The sequence below is a fragment of the Scardinius erythrophthalmus genome (assembly GCF_964197995.2).
Source record: "Scardinius erythrophthalmus genome assembly, chromosome: 24".
NCBI classification, from domain to species: Eukaryota; Metazoa; Chordata; class Actinopteri; order Cypriniformes; family Leuciscidae; genus Scardinius; species Scardinius erythrophthalmus.
The window spans coordinates 5,397,847-5,412,078 of NC_138244.1; the positions used below are offsets into that span (position 1 = coordinate 5,397,847).

Genomic DNA, 14,232 nt, shown 5'->3' on the forward strand with positions numbered 1-14,232 from the left:
CTTGGTGAGCAGAAGAGACTTCTTTCGAAAATATTTAAAATCTTAATGACATTAAACTTTTGTACGGTAATGTAAATGTAAATATATATATATATATATATATATATATATATAAAAAAAAACTCAAGACGTATAACGAATCTTTTAGAAATGCAGCCTAAACTAAATTGTCTAAAGCTATGAAAATTATGCAAATTTGTATTCACTACTGAAATTGAATCATTAACTTCTCTATATTATAAATGATTTTGTTTTATACACTCACATTAACACAAGTACATTTTTGAAAGTTTTATTAGAAAACGAATAGAAGAGATACTGAGAGTAGAAGATATCTAGTCCTGATATGCAAATGAAGATCTCTATGGGCCTCTTCCCTAGGAAAATAAATAATAATAAACTAATATTAACATTTAAATATAAAATACATAATACAAATGTTTAAATATATTTATTTATTAAAAAACATCAGTACAATTTTAGTTCAAATCATGCAAAAATATTACCAATGTACAAATTTGCTTCACATGTTTGGGTTTTTCTGAGATGTTAATCATCAAACGTTCCTCTGCTCGCTCTTCTCTTGAGCTTTACTGGAGTGATCACATAAATAATGCTCCTAATGATTGACAGATGCAGCAGCCAATGAGTCCAGAGTGAACATGTGCTGCTGAATCTGATTGGCCGTGGGCTTGAGGGCCCAGTAGAGTCTCTGCAGCGCTTGCACGTCCTCTAGTGCATCGTGGGCCGCGTATGAAACTCCCAGGAGGCTCTTAACCAGGTTCTCCTGCTTGAAGCTCTGAAGGCCACTGTCTTTGAGAAGCTGTCGGGCCAACGGAAGAGTGTCCACGAATCCACCCAGGTGCTTCTGGAAGTCTGACCTGAGGCTGAACTCATCCAGAGCTCTGGCCAAAACGGGACAGTCGAACCTGCGGATGTTGTGACCCACCAGGAGCGGCCGACCCAGCATCTGGAGGAAGGTTATGAAGGAGACCAGGGCTTCTCGGAGAGAGCTGGTGAGCACCGGCCTGTGGTGGAGAAACAGACGCTGGCGTCTCACACTGAAGCCTGTGATCCTGGACGCGCTGGGTTGCATCGGCCGACGAGGAACCATGAAGAGGTTGAGAGTGTGACTCCCACTCACTGCCGCCAGCTGGACCAGATCACACGAGCGGTCTGGACATTCACAATATATGCAAAAAGTAACATTATATATACAGTCAGACCAAAAAAATGTTTTTTTTACTAGTGTGTGCAGGACACTTTAGTTCATTTATGTAAGTGAGGAGAGCAAAATAAAGTAAAACTGTGAAATATTACACCCAAATATTCTTCATACAGTGATTACCTGTGAAATTTATTTAAAAAAATTGACCAAAAATGATTCAGACACTTTGACCTGAGCATGTGTTTTTTCTTTAATTGCTAATGCTCTTTTTACACAGTGACTGAACAAAATGAAGCATTGCTTGGTCACTGGTTGAGCTAAACTGGTATTATCTAATTGTGTAGTTAAATTTAACAGCTGACAGATATTCAACATAATTCATGTGTGAGACAGTCTAACAGAAGGACGGACAAAACCTGTGAAACATCAATTCTTGTCATATTTTATTACCATTTTCTAAACTATAGCGAATAAACTGTGATAATGTGAGAAATGTTGAAGGTGTCTGAATAACGTTTGGTTTTGGTTTGAATACATTTTTGAATAATTTTGAATAAATCTTTGAATAAATTTGAATAAAATTTATTTGAATAATTTTTTCTTAATACATTTTGGTTTGACTGTATATGCACACAGTACCAGTCAAAAGTTTGGAAGCATTACTATTTTTAATGATTTTGAGAGAAGTCTCTTCTGCACATCAGGGCTTCATTTATTTGATAAAAAAATACAGAAAAATCTGTAATATTGTGAAATATTATTACAATTTAAAATAATGGTTTTCTATTTTAATATACTTTAAAATATAATTTATTTCTGTGATGCAAAGCTGAATTTTCAGGATCATTACTCCAGTTTTCAGTGTCACATGATCCTTCAGAAATCACTCTATTATGATGATTTATTATAAACGTTAGAAACAGTTGTGCTGCTTAATATTTTTTTTATAACCTGTGTTACTTTTTTCATGATTCTTTGATGAATAAAAAGTTTTTAAAAAAGACCAGAATTTATTTAAAATAGAAATCTTTTGTAACATTATACACTACAGTTCAAAAGTTTGGGGATTCTATTTTGAATAAAAGATTTATTTATTTATAAAGGAATCCTGAAAAAATAGCACAGGTTATAAAAAAAATATTAAGCAGCACGACTGTTTGCATTGATAAGGTTGATAATAAATCATCATATTATAATGATTTCTTAAGGATCATGTGACACTGAAGACTGGAGTAATGATGCTGGAAATTCAGTTTTGATCTCAGGATAAATTATATATTTGAACATAATTATATTCACATAGAAAACCATTATTTTAAATTATAATATTTCACAATAATACAGTTTTTTCCTGTATTTTTAATCAAATAAAAGCAGGCTTGATGAGCATAAGCGACTTTTTTCATAACATTTTATAGACTAGGATTGAGAATATGATTCCTAAAAATGATGTAACCAAGCCTTCGGGAACTTTTGTTGTCAAAACTGAGCAGAGACTTCATTCATACAATCGTTTACATATTTCTCATGGTTAATAAGGAATTGGTTTCTAAAATCACATACCCAGACCAGTCGTCTCTAAATCAAAGAACACAGTACAAGGCGGATGCAGAGAGCTAGAATCCATTACTCATTTTAAACTCATCGGATGTTGCTTTTCCGTCTGGTCTACTATTTTGAATGTTTGGATCATGAATATTAATTACGGTACGACGTGACGTTTGTCAGTAGTCCAAACTGATTGGCTTAAAGGCATATGTCAGTAGGCGGTCTCTGGCGAATGAACGAACCGAACGAACGCTTATGAGGGCGTGTCCTATGCATAACAATGTTCAGTGATTGGACGCTCATTACAAACGTCACCGCGAAATAATTAATATTCATGTTATAAGCCTTCTGCATTAAACAGCGACATCAGGTGGACTGGAATAACTCGTGTATTTTTAAAAGAGTTAATACACGGGTTTTGGTGTATATATTGTGTTTTTGAAAGTATTTCGAAATCACACACGTGTTCTTTTTTTTTTAAATAAAACGATTTTGTTCTATTTTTTTAATCAGCACTTTTATTTTGAAAAGTGGCTCTGGTGTGATTTATTTACGGGCTAGAATAACGCGCGCTCCCGAGCATGTTTATGCCATCTCCCCCATAATTCGTGCACGTCCGATCATTAACACACTCCACGCTGCTTCTGGCTCTAGCTTTAGCTTTAGAGCATATTGAGAAATCACGCGTGGGTTGCCCTTGCCCTACATCTCCGTGTTTTTGGTAAAGGATTCATTGTCTCAGAGTAAGTACATCAATTCATATTCAGTAAACAGGGCTGTTGTATTCACAAATTATTACTTATTTACATAATAATGCATCTTGCTATCTATGCTTTGCATTATGTATATGTATATATGTACACACATTATTAATGTGTGTGTGTGTATATACTATATATATATATATATATATATAAAATGATGATTATAATATAGATTTTGCATCACTAATGAAACATTTGTATGTCTTATTTATGTTTCAGAATCATGACTTCTCAGGTGAGGCAGAACTTCCATCAGGAGTGTGAGGCGGCCATCAACAGACAGATTTACCTGGAGCTGTACGCCTCATACGTCTACCTGTCCATGGTGAGAGAGCAGGCCTTTATTATATGAGTGATCACTTATGATTAGATCTGTATTATTATAATGAATAGTCTTCATATTTACATTGCTTATTTACATTTGTATATAACATGCTGTACATATATACACCTATTGTCTGTTTTGTATGTGACCCTGGACCACAAAACCAATCACATGGGTCAATTTTCTTTAAAATTGAGATTTATACATCATCTGAAAGCTGAATAAATAAGCTTTCCATTGATGTGTGGTTTGTTAGGATAGGATGAGATACAACTATTTGAAAATCTGGAATCTGAAGGTGCAAAAAAAGAGAAACATTGAGAAAATCTCCTTTAAAGTTCTCCATTTATGTTGGCGATTGTGCTGCATTCACTCACAAAAATAAATGTTTTATATATTTACGGTAGGAAATTTACAAAATATCTTCATGGAACATGATCTTTATTTAATATAAATATAATATATTTAATATCCTTGCCACTGTTGCCTTTGGCTTGCTCAGTTGGGGATATTTGGGGATATTTAATTGAATTAATCAATCAACGATACTATTGATCAGCATTACCGAACGTAGACGTTCCACTAGAAACAAACATTGATGTATTGTTCTAATTTATTACTGTGAAGCTGCTTTGATACAACCTGTGTTGTGAAAAGCGCTATATAAATAAACTTGACTTGACTTGACTTAATATCCTAATGATTTTTGGCATAAAAGAAAAATCTATAATTTTGACCAATACAATGGTCTATTTGTTGGCTATTGCCACAAATATACCCGTGTGACATGTGACTGGTTTTGTGGTCCAGGGTCACATATGATGTATATTTATATCATCTGTCTTGTTGCTGTTATTCTGTCTATGCTGTGGAAGCTTCTGTCACCAAGACAAATCCCTTGTTTACATACTTGGCAATAAAGCTCATTCTGATTGTGATATGGGTTCATGGTTGACTCTTCTTCTCTCCAGGGTTATTATTTCGACAGGGATGACAAGTCTTTGCCCAATTTTGCTAAGTTTTTCCACGAGCAGTCTAAGGAGGAGAGAGAGCATGCAGAGAAGCTGATGAGTCTGCAGAACCAGAGAGGAGGACGGATCTACCTGCAGGACATCAAGGTACGGGACAGGTCGATCGAGTCAGATGTCCATCAGCTGGAGGAAATGAGCATGTGTTATGTGTGTGTGTGTGCAGAAGCCAGATCGGGATGAGTGGGGCAGTGGTCTGGAAGCACTGGAATGTGCTCTGGCTCTGGAAAAGAGCGTGAATCTGTCGTTACTGGAACTTCACAAGGTGGCAACTCAACACAACGATCCACATGTGAGTACACAACAAATAAGGGCATGACATTTTAAAATTATCCTTAACTAAAACTAAACCATTACATAACATTGTTGTTTTAAACCGTATGAAATACAGTGAAATTAAATGAAATATGTAAAAAAAAAAATAGTTAACATTTATTTTATTTCAAATAATAAAAATGGTTTTAAATGGTTTTAACTTTAGTTAACGATAACACCGTTAAACACATTTTAATTACTTAATAAAATATTATTTAAAACTTATTTTATTTAACGTTCATGCATGCAAGTACTAAAATAACTAATAATATAAACAAGAACAAACATTTTTACAAAAACACACTATAAAAGTTCTAATACTTACACATATATGAAAACAGAATATATAAAAATAACTCAAAATATGAATAAAAACTATAATTGTATATTAATGATACTAAAATAAGTTATTTATTAATCACATGCCTAGAAAAGTCGTGTAAAACACTCATTTTAATTACTTAATAAAATCTTTTTAAAAGACATTAACTTATTTTATTTAACTTTCATGCGTTTTGAAGTACTAAAATAACTAAAACTGAAATATCTAAACAAGAACAAACATTTTTTACAAAAACACAAGACAAAAGTACTAATACTTACATAATTATGAAAACAGAAAATGTAAAAATAACTCAAAATATGAATAAAAACTATAATTGTATATTAATGATACGAAAATAACAGTTATTTATTAATCATATGCCTGGAAAAGTCTATAAGTCTAATATAAATTATAAACCACTTCAAATGGTTATAAATTTCTCTTTGTTAGAAATGATTAAAAGTGAAAGTAATCACTCCTGCAAATGTTCTTTAGTCATTAAATTGGGGACCTTGATGATTTTACTATGCTAATGTGTCCAAAAAACATGATTACATGCTTTATTGTAAGAGATGTGAGCTTTGTTGGTAAGTTTTTGTAATGGGAGTTACCCAGAATGCCGACAAATAGACATAATTTATCCGTCCAGTCGTCTCCTGAGGGAGGGTTTGAGCTCAGAATAGGATCAGATCTGTTTGTATGATCTCAACAACTGACCCTAGATCAGATCGTGCCTGTAAAGAGTTTAACTGTATGTAGAAACCATGAATTAAAATCACCACCTGTAATTACTGCAACTGATTGTTAGTGGGAAAGCAGCTACAACTGAACAATGGCGTCTCAAGTGTGTGTGACTGTGCTCTCCGTCGTTCTCTCACACCAGGTTTGTGATTTCCTGGAGACGCATTACCTGGACGAGCAGGTGAAGTCCATCAAAGAGCTGTCCGACTGGGTGGGCAGCCTGAGGCGTATGGGAGCTCCTCAGAACGGCATGGCCGAGTATCTGTTCGACAAGCACACTCTGGGGAAGGAAAGCTCTTAGACAGTCAGTCTCTCCTGTTTGTGATGTAATCAGTCAGTCAGCCAATCATAGTCATGCTGAACCTTTCATAAGCCATAGCTACAGCCAGGGTTCGAATTACACAATGGTCTTGTTCATTACATACAGTGTTATGCTATTACAGTAATGAACACTGATATGAACATTTTGGCAGATAACCGATAATCCTTTGTGTTGAAAGCCGATAACCGATATTTTCGCAGATTAATCTAAATTTTTATATAATTTTTGAGAGCCTGATTACAAAAACAAAAGTCTCACCATTAAAAGCCATGTCTCAAGCACACATTTATGATGTATTTATTATAATGTTATGTAGCTTATATGACAGACTTGCGCTGCACATGTTGCACTGAACTGTATTTTCCTTTTTTGAAGTGATTTCAATCATATTTCAAGCATTTCAAAACCATCATGTTGAACAGTGCACATCGGAAGTGTCTCAGCTGAAGGGAATAATACATTATTTATCAGCTTTAATATATATCGGACACATTTTCTTATCAGGCAGATACCGATAACATTAAAAACGAACATATATCGGCCGATACCGATATTGTGGCATCCCTAATGAACACATTTCAAATGCAATTGATTGACAGATAAACTGTGTGCTCCGATTTCAGTGTTGTTGTGGGTATTTTCAGCGAACAGTTTGCCTCGTACATTCAGATTAACAGTGTTAAAGAGGGCAAATGTTATCATTCAACTGAACTGTGTATATGCAGTTTAAACGTGTTATGTTCTTCGCTCATGCAATAAATGCACATCTCTGAAGTCAAGAGCGTATTTAATTCAAATGCTCAGGTAAAGATAATGGTACGACCCATTTCTGATTTAAAATCAGTCTCTGCATATTTACTGGTAAAGCTTTATGTTACTTTCTTTGACCAACATCTATTCGCACCCTGGCTATAGTCCAAATACCATATACATGCCACATTTAGTGCTTTTATTTTATGCAATATTCTATATGTAATCATTCAAACTAGTTGATCTCAATAAAAATGCCTAAAATGAGTGATGTTGTATGTGTCTTTCTTTTAGACAGAACTGTATGTTTAAGGTATTCACTGGCAGGAAGTAACAAGGAAGAAAAAGTGACCACAATAGTTCAAAAAAAGAACGGAAGACATCTGAGAATAATCATGCATAAATAATGAAGGTTAAGAACAGATGCATAATTTATGAAGCTTTTCCTGGCTAAGTGAAAGTGAGTCGGCAAAAAAAAAAAAAAAAAATACTGATCTAGACCGATAACAACCTTAAATGGAAAGTAGTTATTTTATTTCATTTTAATTTACCAAAAATAGCTAACTAATTTCTGTTGAGTTTAATTTTAAGTACTAAATAACAAAAAAAAAAACTATATTAGATATTTAAAATAAAAAAAAACAGAAATGAAAATGACTAAAACAACAAAAATAATATTAAAACTAAAATAAATATGAAAACAGAATATATATATATATATATATATATATATATATAAAACTATAATAGTATATTAATGATACTTAAAATAACACACTTATTTAATAAGTGACATTAATCACAGGCCAAGAAAAGTCATGGAAATTCCTATTCCTAGCCAAACATGTTAAACAACTGCATGCTAACTATATTAGTATATAAGTATAACTATATAACTATTCTGCAGTCAAATCAAGCCGAAAGTGAACAAGGCATTGATTTTAACCCCTTTTTCACCTCATTCTGAGAATTAAGAATCACACCAAGTCAGTGTAAAGAGCACAAGTTGATACAAAACACTTTAATTCTATTGCAATCCCATGATGCATTGTGTTTGGGAGGTTTGTTCTGCATCAGTGGCTGTTTGTGCATCAAATCAGGACATTTTCTTTAACATAATTTGGTTTTCGATATCAAAAAAGCATGTATTCTGAAACAAAGTTCATGCAAATGAGCAGTGGCGACTACCTACCAATGACAGTGACAGTGGAGATCACATGACCTATTTCTTGAGAGATACCGGCTGCATCCAAAATCGCATAATATCTGAGTAGGTACTTCTTTTGAATAAGAAATTGAATAAGAATCACTTACTTTGTGATTCTATATAGTATGAGTTTTAGCATGATTGTGAACATCATGTTGTCATGTGACTTGACAACTCTCACATCCATTCACAAATCCTCTTCCGTGACCTCATGGGATAGTATGCGCACTTCAGAAATAGTAAGTCACATCAAGTACTTTTCGCTTACTGTTTTATGAATCCTGTGAGTTCAGAAATACTACAGTTTTCTGCCTACTATAGTCATTATGATGCAGACAGTAGACGAATAGAGACAAGATGGAGAAGATCAAGTGGTTTTACTGATCTACATGATTTATCTCTGCCCACATACAGCAATATCATAAAAAATAATGTATGGAAACCATGTCAGAAATTGAATCAATTGTGCATGTTATGATTCATAATGCACTTTCTCCTCCAGAATGTGAATTTAGCGTTGTGTTGTGTTTTTAGTAGTGTTTATGAGGTTTCTTAAATGTCCAAAAACACATCTATAAGACCACTTCTAAACCGGCCTGGAAGAGCAAATTCACGCTGGTCTAAGCTGGTACTTCCATACCATCTGGGTGCACACTGTACGATTTTGGCTACGATTTGGCCGTCTGAGACACATTTAGCAAATTATCCTGAAAGATTCCTCTGATCTGAAGTCTTTGATCGTTAGTTTGACATGTTCACCGACAGCCGATTCATGACTGTTGCGATCTATATCTATGTCTATATGCGATCTATACTGAAGAATTTCTGGCAGTGTCAGAAGATTTGACTCTCAGTCCTGCAGTGACTTCTCCGTCAATTGTTTTCGTTTTTCAAGACAAGCCAAGACCAAAATGAACGTTAGAGATTTCTTTGTAGGCACCATTTCAATCCCACGTGTAACACAGCTCACATCACCGAACTCATCATTGATTAAGGATGTAAAACTCCGGATGGATTTTCTTGCGTGCGTCTTGACAATCTGTACTATAGTCAAGACGCATGTCTGAAGATGTCTGACATTAACAATTGAGATCGAGGATCATGTTCGTAGAGGAACAAGGACTATAATAAATCGCACAGTGTGCACTCAGCTCTAGAGCTGTTCCCTCGTTCTCAGCGCAACACCCAACAGATCCCCCTCAGCCAATGAGATGCCGGAGTCGTTGGGAGAGTTGTGCTGATTGGCTGTCGGCTGAGTCGCCGTGGGGCTTGTGTTGATGGGATTGGCTGTGCTTGTGGTGGTGCTTCTGCTGATTGGCCAGGGGTTGTTCGCCGTACCGTTGACGTTTGTCGTCGTCACCGAGTTCATGCTCCCAGAGCTGGCGGTGTTGATCGGCCAGGATTGAGGAGTGAAAGAAAACACCCTCTCTGGTGTAGACGGAGAAGGAGACGTGTCTAACTTGAGTCGTAAAGGCAGGGGACGTCGCGATGGCAAGACTTGAACGGGGCGTGCTTTGGTGAACAACTCGGGCACAGGGTCCGGGAATGAGAAAGCTGGTCCTGAGTGTTCACGGTCTTCTCCAACCCAAGGGAAAGCGGAGGAAGGAGGAGTGTCGGGAGGAGCCAGGACTTGTGATCCCACCATTGGTTGCGCTAGGGAGCTGGAGCTGTCGTGAGCTCGTCGTGGTCTCGAGCGAGGAACTGGCGGAGGGATGCAGTGGATGGGCGTCTGAGGACAGCTGTAGAAACCAGGCCGTTCGTAAAGAGGCATTGAGGAGAAGGCGTCCTCGGCCATGTCGGCGTCCCGGGAACGGTTGGGCATCGGAACGCTCTCGGGATGGAGGTAGAGGGGGAAGCGAGAGAAAGGGGCGCGGGGACGCCGACGCAGGAGCGAGACTCGAGACGCGGGAGTCGAGCGAGGGAAATTGGTCGACTGGACGCCCAGAAGACGACTCAAGCTGCCCAGGAACGGAGTGGAGTGATTGGCCTCCTCGTGCTCCTTAATCTGCTCCAGATTGTGCTGGAACTCCATGTCCTCTTTGGGAACACTGAGAGACAGAGAGACAACTGTGAGCTTGTGGACGTGTTTTTACCCCACAACTGACCTTGAGGATCTACTGTTACAATACAATATTATTCATTTGTGACCCTGGACCACAAAACCAGTCACGAGTCGCACGGGTATATGTGTGGCAATAACCAACAATACATTGTATGGGTCAAAATTATCGATTTTTCTTTCATGCCAAAAATCATTAGGATATTAAGTAAAGATCATGTTCCATGAAGATATTTTGTAAATTTCCTACCATAAATATATAAAACATTTATTTTTGTGAGTGAATGCAGCAGAATTCTGAACACAAATGGACAACTTTAAAGACGATTTTCTCAATGTTTAGATTTTTTTGCACCTTCAGATTCAGATTTTCAAATAGTTGTATCTCCACCAAATATTGTCCTATCCTAACAAACCAAATGGAAATCAATGGAAATCATGTATAAATACCCATGTGACTGGTTTTGTGGTCCAGGGTCACATATAGCACTTTTAAAAACAACTGATGTTGACCAAAGTGCTGTACAAAAGCAAAGGAAACACACAATAAGACAGAAAACACATAAAACAGTAAAGCAAAATAAAAGAACAATAAAATGGAAAACCTGTGAACTAAGGTAAATATTGAAAAATAATGTTAATCAAGAAATGAAGAGTTCAGATGCAAAAGCCTCTAAGTGCCATCTGAAATTTTCTTCTAGAATGATCATTTTTATCAAGCTCGTATATTTAAGTTCTGTAATTTCACTTAAATTACAATTAATAGGTAATTTGCATTGCCATTTAAGTGAAATTACTGAACTTAAATATACAAGCTTCATAAAAATGATCATTCTAGAAGAAAATTTCAGATGGCACTTAGAGGGTTTTGCATCTGAACTCTTCAAATATTGAAAGCAATTGAAAAAAGATAAGTTTTCAAGGTGGGTTTAAAAATTGACTAAGTTTGGGCGGATCTGATTCCATAGCTTAGGGCCAATGACCGCAAAAGCACGATCACCCCTATTTTTAAGTCTAGTTCTCAGAACAGACAGTAGATCTGAGTCCCCCGATCTTAGTGATCTTGACTGGGAGGGCGGATGTAATACTGTGGAGCCTGGTTGTGCAAAGACTTAAATAACAAAACTGTAAAATCAATTCTGTATTTAACCGGTAGACAATGAAGTGAGATCAAAACCGGTGTAATGTGTTCACTTTTACGCTTCCCTTTGAGGAGCCGTGCAGCGGTATATGATAGACAAAATATGCTTTGAAATCTTTTGACTCATCACTGATCAGTGCGACTTGAAAACTTACCCTATATATATATATAGTATTGTTATATATTGTATTGATAACTCATCAATTAAACATTTGCCATCGTATATTCTCCATAATTGGATGTTTTGAAATAAACACTGACAAAAAACTATACAAGTTTTAGGGCTGGACGATATGATGATATATATAACAATGATTCCGGGTCTTTTATTCTTATATCCTGCTAAATATTCTGTTCCACTTAGAAATGTCACAATACAGAAGTAAATGTTTTTTCACTGTGATTTTAATGGCTATCAAGAGGGGTTTTTTTATACTTTGATGCACCAGAAACGTGCATGTGTGCGCTGTAGTTTTATATTGATGGGTTTAAGGTTTAAGTGTGTGTGTGTGTGTGTGTGTGTGTGTGAGGATGTCCCTTCACCTGATGTCCAAAGCGGATCCCATGAATGAGGGTTTGCGGTGTTCTGCGCTGGCAGCGGTGTATGGCGGCTGAGGTTCAGATTCATCCCAGTATTTATCTCTCTCAATCAGAGGAACCAGATCATACATCTCATCCACTGACAGCAGAGACACCTGGGAGAAACACACAACCATTTATGTTCGTATAAGCACAGGTGCTTACAAAAAGGAGAAATATTTTGGACACTTATTGCACTTCTTATTGCTCACTAAACTAAAGATTATTCAAAATTTAAAAGTAATTTAAGTCTACACTTAAAATTTGTTTTAGCTTGAATATATGACCCCATTCTCATGAAATATCAAAGTTTTATTCTACAAAAGGATAGTCTTTTCTCATGGTCGCCATATATTGTTAATTATTATAATACCATATTACATTATCAGACACTGTCCAAATATATAAATAATGGGTGATGAATGCATCAGCAAACAGAGTATTTCTACAATGGCACAGTAACCGAAGTTTGTGCAATGCTGCATCTCTGCCAATAGATGTCAATATAAATTCAATCCATGATGCATAATCAAAAACATTTTTAGTGCACCTTTAAAAAATAGGGTCAGTAATACACAAATGTAGAAGGAGAACATTTTACAGAGGCTGCGTCCTAAATCGCATACTTCCCTACTATATAGCAAGCAAACACAGTGTGAGACAAAATAAGTGTATCAATGTACTCATATAAAAAAGGGCAAAAAGTACCCGGATCACCCTCTTTTTCCGGAAAGATTCTGAAGTGTGTATTCGTTGGACACTTTACAATCCCATGAGGCCACGGGAGAGGATTTATGAATGACAGTCAAGTCAAGTCACCTTCATTTATATAGGTGTTCACTTCACTTAAAGAAAACTTACAAGAATACTTGCAGTATAAACTACTAAACTGGTTTACTACTAAACTTCAGTGTACTTTCATAAACTAAAAAATGTACTACTTGTATTCAAATAGTAAACTACTAGTATACCTATAAGTTTACTTATAGTACAGATGCAGTCATGCAGTACAAATGAGAAACCTAGTTGTATACTTAAAGTTTACTACTCTTACACTTATAGTACACTTAAACGTATACTTTTATATACTAAAAGTGGGCCAATTTAGTCCCAAGCAGTATTGAAATAGTACACTTACAAGTTTACTACAAGTACACATTGATATTAGCATACTTACTACATAAAGTATACTTAAAAATATACTTGAACATTACTTAAGTATACTTCATAAAATGAACTTGAAGTATACTTCTTTTTCGTAAGGGTCATACTACACACACTCCTTTTTAGTGCTTGAAAAGCAAGGTCTTATTGAAAATAAGAACCTACTCGAGAGAGTATGCGATTTCGGACGCAGCCAGACACACAAATCCACAGAACGAGACAGAATGGCACTAAGGAGATCAACAAACATGTCATTAGTGGGGCTGATGATGTACCTGTAAATTACGGTCCACCAGCCAGTTCGTCTCAAAGTCATCATCATCCTCACCGAAAGGATTAATAAGTTGCTCTGCCACCTGAAAAAAAAAACACCAATGCAATTATTTTCTGGCTTTTTGTTTAAGATGATGTAGCTACATGTGACCGTTATTAAAGTTGTGTTTCACTAAATTTGTATGTATACTCAAGTTTTGTACATGCCATGTCAGCTGACAGGAACACCATATAATTATGCTGAGGTTATTTAACACTAAACAGTAATTTTACTCAATATAACCGGTTATTAGTGACTGTGAACGTGAAGTGGAGAGCCAACTTATGTGAGATCTCACTAATAAGATAACATTAACACACCTTGAGCCAGCCTGCATAGAAGAAGAACTGCAGTAAGGTGAACACAGGCAGGTAGAAGTCCAGGTTGTGACCCGGGTAACCCTGGGCGGGGTCAAGGAACTGTCGACCAATCAGACAAGTCAAAAAGAAACTGTACACAGCCACGGTTACCACCTGATAGAGA

The 14,232-nt window shown here is 36.1% G+C and overlaps 3 protein-coding genes across 3 annotated transcripts in view; 1 reads left to right on the plus strand and 2 right to left on the minus strand.

Moving 5' to 3' along the window:
* Positions 1–436: 436 nt before the first annotated feature.
* Positions 437–2,840, minus strand: plex9.2 (PML-like exon 9.2). The gene is made up of 2 exons (XM_081356267.1): positions 2,732–2,840; positions 437–1,176 (listed from the first exon to the last, which is right to left on the minus strand). The coding sequence occupies exons 1-2, from the start codon at positions 2,793–2,795 to the stop codon at positions 620–622; spliced, it is 621 nt and encodes a 206-aa protein (XP_081212393.1). The 5' UTR covers positions 2,796–2,840; the 3' UTR covers positions 437–619.
* A 408-nt stretch (positions 2,841–3,248) lies between these two features.
* Positions 3,249–7,553, plus strand: fth1b (ferritin, heavy polypeptide 1b). Its single transcript, XM_081355709.1, has 5 exons — positions 3,249–3,459; positions 3,700–3,805; positions 4,777–4,923; positions 5,000–5,125; positions 6,357–7,553. Exons 2-5 carry the CDS (start codon positions 3,704–3,706, stop codon positions 6,513–6,515), a joined length of 534 nt encoding a protein of 177 aa, XP_081211835.1. The 5' UTR covers positions 3,249–3,459; positions 3,700–3,703; the 3' UTR covers positions 6,516–7,553.
* A 2,093-nt stretch (positions 7,554–9,646) lies between these two features.
* The window catches only part of best1 (bestrophin 1), a gene marked incomplete at both ends in the record, with an annotated part of 12,737 nt that continues 8,151 nt past the window's right edge, over positions 9,647–14,232 (minus strand). The window contains 4 exons of the mRNA XM_081355442.1: positions 9,647–10,541; positions 12,237–12,388; positions 13,712–13,792; positions 14,070–14,222. Coding sequence (XP_081211568.1) covers positions 9,647–10,541; positions 12,237–12,388; positions 13,712–13,792; positions 14,070–14,222 — 1,281 coding nt within the window. The remainder of the gene's footprint in view (positions 10,542–12,236; positions 12,389–13,711; positions 13,793–14,069; positions 14,223–14,232) is intronic.